Consider the following 5,907-nt stretch of genomic DNA (forward strand, 5'->3'; position numbering starts at 1 on the left):
TCTATATCCCTTTTTCAGGAAGTATGAAGAGATCTACCCACCAGAAGTGGATGAATTTGTCTATATAACAGATGATACCTACACAAAGAAGCAGCTGCTAAGAATGGAGCACCTGCTTCTCAAAGTGCTTGGTTTTGCTCTAACAGCCCCAACCATCAACCAGTTCCTCCTTCAGTATATTCAGAGGTGTGGAGTTTGTATGAGGACAGAGAACTTTGCAAGGGTAAGAACTGTCTGCCTTTTGGGACTGAGGAGGGAGAAGTGATCCTTGAAGGAGCTGCAACAGGCCTAAAAACTGGATGTTTTGTAGTCTGTGGCTTGTGCTGGGATTTTTGGATAAATGTCTCATGGAAGTCCTAGGTTTGGCCTATCTGTCTGAACAGGTGGTTATGTGGTAGAACTCTGGTTGTTTTTTTCAACAGTGCCTGTGTAGCAAGTCTGTCCTGGATTTGGTGCTACTGCATATTGCTACACAGTGACACAGAATGTCTGCATAGCTGCATTGGACTTGCATGGAGTAGGCAACCCTGCTTAGAAATGGCAGGCTTACAGTAAAATGCCTGACCCATTGCTTCTCTGTAAAGGGTATAGGGATGTACTGTGACTCTACTTCAGCAGAGCCCAAATTTTGCTTCTTAGAGCTGTCCATTTATTTGTGATCTCCAGGTAGGGTCCACCTATGTAAATGAGCCTTAGAGGACAGGAAGAGTGTATCTTTGTTATTTTTACAAAACTCGAATTTTCTAAGTCTCTATCTGTAAAATTATGTCAGAGCTGATGATGGGACCAGAACTTCAGAAGACTGTAGGTTTTTTCAGGCTTTGGCAAAACTTGGTCTTTCTGTCTGCCCTGAAACATGCTAGAGGATCTTCTGTAAGATCAATAGGACTAGAATGCTAGTTTTTCTCACTAGACATGTAACTCATGCTTTTTTTACATGATACTGAGACCACTGCCAAACTTTAGTGCTTGCTATATTGGACTGATTGTACCAGCTATGCTCATTCTTGAAAAACTTCGGGTTTTCTTGTTCAGTATCTTGCAGAGCTGAGTCTTCTTCAAGCTGATCCTTTTCTGAAGTACCTCCCTTCACAAATTGCTGCAGCAGCCTACTGTCTAGCAAACTATACAGTGAACAGATCTTTCTGGGTAAGGACAACTGTATGTTAATAACTAGATCAAGCACTTTGTTATTTTATGTTTCGTTAGAACTGAGCTGAGAAGTAGGAGGAGTAGCTGCAAAGTACATTGTTATAAAGGCTGAAAACCTAGGATGAGTAGCTGCACCCGGGTTGAAGCAACTACCCGATAAGTTAAATAAACCTGAAATATCTTGTCTCTTCACTGAAATGAGAGGGACTTCCCTGTTTTGCTCATTTACATCAAGCCTGTACCTATGGCCTTGCTAATCCCCAAAACTCCTTCCCCAGAGACAACACAGGGGCTTTCTGGGAAGTAGGGGAGAACTGAATGTGTCTATTTGATTAATTACCCTGAGTGGCTTCTTTAATGCAAGTCTTGATAGGCCTTCCAGCTGTGTGTTGGAGGAATAGCTTTAGAAAAGAGCATGATCCAGAAGAGATGTAATGGATGCCACATGCTTAGAGCAGAAGGAGCTTGTCAGATCTCATGGCAACAAGGAAGACCTAGAGTGAAGCTGATGGCAGAGTACACTTGAATCTTCTTCATGCCTAAAGAATCTAGAGTGAGCACTGATGTAGTGAAAATGGTTTCTGCTTCCATAGGAAATGCATCTTCTAGATGACTGACTGCAATAGAGTAACACTATTTTTTCTTTTTTCTCATCTGACCAGCCAGAAACACTTGCTGTGTTCACTGGGTATTCATTAAGTGAGATAGTGCCTTGCCTGAGTGATCTGCATAAAGCATGCCTTGATGCTCCCCATTGCCAGCTGCAAGCCATTAAGCAGAAGTATAAGCACACAAAGTAAGTAACCACTAAGCCAGTGTTCTGTAACTTGTAGACTATAAGCACGGGATGACTCTGGTTTAGCAGCTTGGGCTGTAGCTGCTGTAGCTCACAAGCTTTGCATAGTGGTCAGCTTCTAGTTCTGAAGCAGAAGCCTCTGTCAGCCTCATGAGGAGAACTTTTCTGAACAGAAAAGTAACTAATCTGTGAGTACACAGATGCATGGGATAACAATTCTTTCTGTGCTATTGCAGGATGATTCTTCTCCAGCGCATTGCACAAGCAGGTGATAGCTTTAGATTTGCCAGCTAACTGTAGTAACTGTATTTCTGTTCCAGGTACCTGCAGGTGTCTCTTCTGGAGCTCCCAGCAGTTCTTCCTCTACAGTAGAGACTGTGGATTCTGGACTTGAAGATTACTTTGTCCCAATCAACAAAGCTGGTCGAACATTTCATAGAGCACTGCAGGTCATGTGTCTCTAACCATAGTGATCAGAATGGTTTTAAGCTTATATTTTTTAATGAGATGCCTTTTTTAAAGAGAATATTAGACTATAGCTCTTAACATAACTGGCAGCACTTTTAATAAATGTCTTATTGCACTCTACTTCTGTGAATCTTCTGACTCCAGATAATATCTGCAGTAACAGTAAGTGGAATGAATTGTGGAGTGGTTTTTTGTGTGTTGTTTGTGGTGGTGTTTGTTGGGATATTTTGGTGGCTTTTTGGTTTTCTTTTTTTACTAAATCACTGTAAGCGGGATTTATAAGATGGCTGGAGTGGATAAAGAATGGCTTGAACCGACACAACGTGATGTCTCCATAGACACAGGTTATTTCCTGCAGTCTTATTTGTTTCTTCCTCTTCTATAAAACAAGATCACATAGCCATGAACAGAAGCTATTTTCTGCAGCTTTTTTACCATGTCGGACTGAAAACATCCACTGAACTCTCAACATCTTTATAGAAGATCATCAATGTTGAGGTAGAAGTTAGACTTCCCTTTATGGAGGCAAAATAGGGGGATTGCTCTGCAGGGAGCTGGAGGAAGGGAGACTGGCTGGCAGAGCTTTAGAAAAACTTGAAACACTGGTGGGTAGACTGCAGTAGAGAGCAATGCTAAAAGCTGTGAGGTACTTGAACAGTAGTACTGGGACAATGGAATTGAGCTACATGGCTCCTGAGTCATACTTGTGGTATGGAGTAGTCTTATAGCATGGCTGTCTGAGATGACCACTTATGCCACTAGAGCACTGCTGAATATGTCAAGGGCGGGTGATGGGACAGAACTAACTATCTTAGCCTGAGCTGCTACACTGTCTTATGTCCCACTGTCAGTTATTTGTTAGGTAATGTTTTAAAAAAACAAAACAGAAAAACCCCCAGAACAAAAACCCCACACACTACCTTGTGTACTATTAAACATAATAGTCCGTGTCCAAAGTAGTTAAAAAATCAGTTGGACATATTGGTCAGCATTTTAGAGAACTATAATCCACTTGTGTGCTGGTTTAAGAGTCAACCAGCAGGGGAAATGAACTCAACTCAAAGGAGAGACCACAAGTCAGAATAACAATTTATTAAAACAACACAGCAAGCACAATCACACAAACAAACAATTGGTCCTAACCCACAAAACCCACATGTACAACCTGGTACCCTGGGGCATGAACAAAGTGGTGTTCCCTGGGCCCCGTTTGAGTCCAAAGTAAAGGGAGAAGGGAAAAACCTGCTGGTGGGAGAGCTGTTGCAGTCTGGTCAGAAGCGGTGATTGTAGTCCAGCTGAGGTTGAGAGCGATGAACTGCAGTCTTCCTTCTGGATCCCACGAGTGGTTGCAAAAGTTCTGAAACTCTAGGTTTATATATTCTCCAGTTCAGGCAGAGATGGTCAATCTTTCCCTCAGAGCGGGGACTTCCATAAAAGGCTCAGAGCGGGGACTTCCATAAAGGGTGTGAGGACAAGAGCATCCTCTTATCTCACAGGCTTCTTAACACCTAGTTTATAGCCTGAGGAGTCAGGCTCTATGGGCGGAGGGTGTGAATAGTCTATTGACAACAGTTTCTGGGTAATGGCATAGAAGGCTATAGAATACACAGTTTTGGGTTATACCTATACCATGATGAACTGATCTCAGCTGTCCTAACTAGGACAACTTGTCTAAATGGCGAGGTAAGTCTGAGGCATTCACTTACTGCAAGAGTTTAAAAATTTCCATGCTTACTGCTTCCTAAGAGCCATCTGTACAGTCTAGTATGTGTTTCCAAGCAAGAATAGGCTTAATGCTTGACATCAGTACTTTATTCAGCAGACATACTAAGTATGAACTAAAAAGCCTCTTATTTTGGTTTTAAAACCTGATTATACTAATGTGTGTGTTATGACACTTAGCTTCAGGGGTTTCACTTCCCTCAAAGTGTGTAAGTCTTTCTTCCCCTTGATTCCTCCCTGTGCAGGCTGGTGAATCCCCCTAGTAACGCAAACGCTTGTATTCCTCCAAAGTGGAGGTATTGGTTATGAGAGATTTACTTATCTCAAAGTAAATATCCTTTAAGGGAGGGGAGCATTCCATTTCAGTCTAGCGTAGACAATTCATGGTTTCTTGCTTCAAACACTTTCTAGTCAAGTAAATGAGGCTGAAACCTCGTGTTAATAACACTCACTCTACTTGTAAGTAATAGTGCTTGCTGAACTGCAATTACTGTAGTGTTGGGTATTCTTGAAGCAGTAATAAACATCTCAAGTACATTCCTAGTATTACAGCAGTTTGAAGTTATTTATATGGTCATGCTACAATAGTAATGGGGAAGAGATGAGTTTTGTTCTTATGAACAGCCTATGTCCACAGCCATGTGTCATATTCCTGAGCCGACAGATTTGGTGTATCTAACAAAGTAGGAGGTGTCTGGGTCTGAATTTACTAAGTGTTTTAACATGTGGACTCTTCCTAGAATCCTAACTTCTGTTCTGTTTTACTTTCTTAGGTTTTACTTACAGCTGCAAGACAATTACAATAGTTGCATTTAACCTTTTTGGAGCTTCAATTCTTTGGTATGCAAATGTGCCTGGTTTGGGGTTTTTTTGGTTTTTTTGTTTGTTTTTTTTTTAAGCTATAATATAAGAAGACTGTGCTTCATCTGTTTTCTTGTTTTATAACTATTTTTCATCTCAGTTTTTGACTTAAGTACTCCTTCAGTCCAAGAGCTAAAAAGGGAAAATGAAAAAAAAAACTAAGTGGTTAAGATGAAGAATCACATAATACTGCAATATGAATGCTAATAACGAGTTTAGGCAAGATGGATTAAATCTGAATTTGTCAGACACTAGAAACTGATCTTGAAGTGGTCTCATCTGAGATGTGTAATAATGACATTTTGAATGTTCATGCTCTATTCTCATTTTGTTGGATTTGTCTTATTCAGAGCAAGGAAAATAGTCTTACTGCTCTTGTATGAGTGAACCTTGACTCTTTCAAGGTGAAAACTGGGTGCTATCTCCTCTCTCGTTCAGTGTGAATTATCACACTTAATTCTGACCTCCTCCTCATGTGGGCTGTTCTCTGCCTGAGATCAAGGGATAAGAGATGCTCCAATTGGGCATAATGTGATAACAAAGGTGAAATAATGCTGTTTTAATAAGATGAAGTGCTTGAATGCAGATGCAAAAACACTTGAGTACTAAAAGATGTACTGAAAATCAGGTATACAGGAATATGGATTTATAAGGAGGGAGATGAAAGCAACACAAAAGGAAGCTTTCACTTTTCATTGGTGTAGTGCCTATGCTATACAGAAAAACTAAGAGATATAAAGCTCACAGCCTTGCGTGATGTTTGAAACAGAAGTAGACTTCTTGAAGACAGCCATATCCCGGAAAAGAAATAAAGCAATAAAGTCAATGTTAAAGACTAAAGAGAGGTAGTCTCCATTTTTGACCATCACGCGTAGTGGCTAGTAGATAATGGCCACAAATAAGACCTC

General features: G+C 40.7%; 1 protein-coding gene across 3 annotated transcripts in view; it reads left to right on the forward strand.

Annotated features, from left to right (window-relative positions):
• CCNA1 (cyclin A1) overlaps nt 1-2,528 on the forward strand; it is a 5,752-nt gene extending 3,224 nt beyond the window's left edge. For all 3 annotated transcript variants that reach the window (XM_017818533.1, XM_017818536.1, XM_017818534.1), the window contains exons 6-9: nt 19-223; nt 1,036-1,149; nt 1,815-1,948; nt 2,269-2,528. In XM_017818533.1, coding sequence (XP_017674022.1) covers nt 19-223; nt 1,036-1,149; nt 1,815-1,948; nt 2,269-2,320 — 505 coding nt within the window. In that variant the 3' untranslated portion in view covers nt 2,321-2,528. The remainder of the gene's footprint in view (nt 1-18; nt 224-1,035; nt 1,150-1,814; nt 1,949-2,268) is intronic.
• The last annotated feature ends 3,379 nt before the right edge of the window (nt 2,529-5,907 follow it).

This window comes from Lepidothrix coronata, unplaced genomic scaffold, assembly GCF_001604755.1.
Source record: "Lepidothrix coronata isolate B3197 unplaced genomic scaffold, Lepidothrix_coronata-1.0 Scaffold69, whole genome shotgun sequence".
NCBI classification, from domain to species: domain Eukaryota; kingdom Metazoa; phylum Chordata; class Aves; order Passeriformes; family Pipridae; genus Lepidothrix; species Lepidothrix coronata.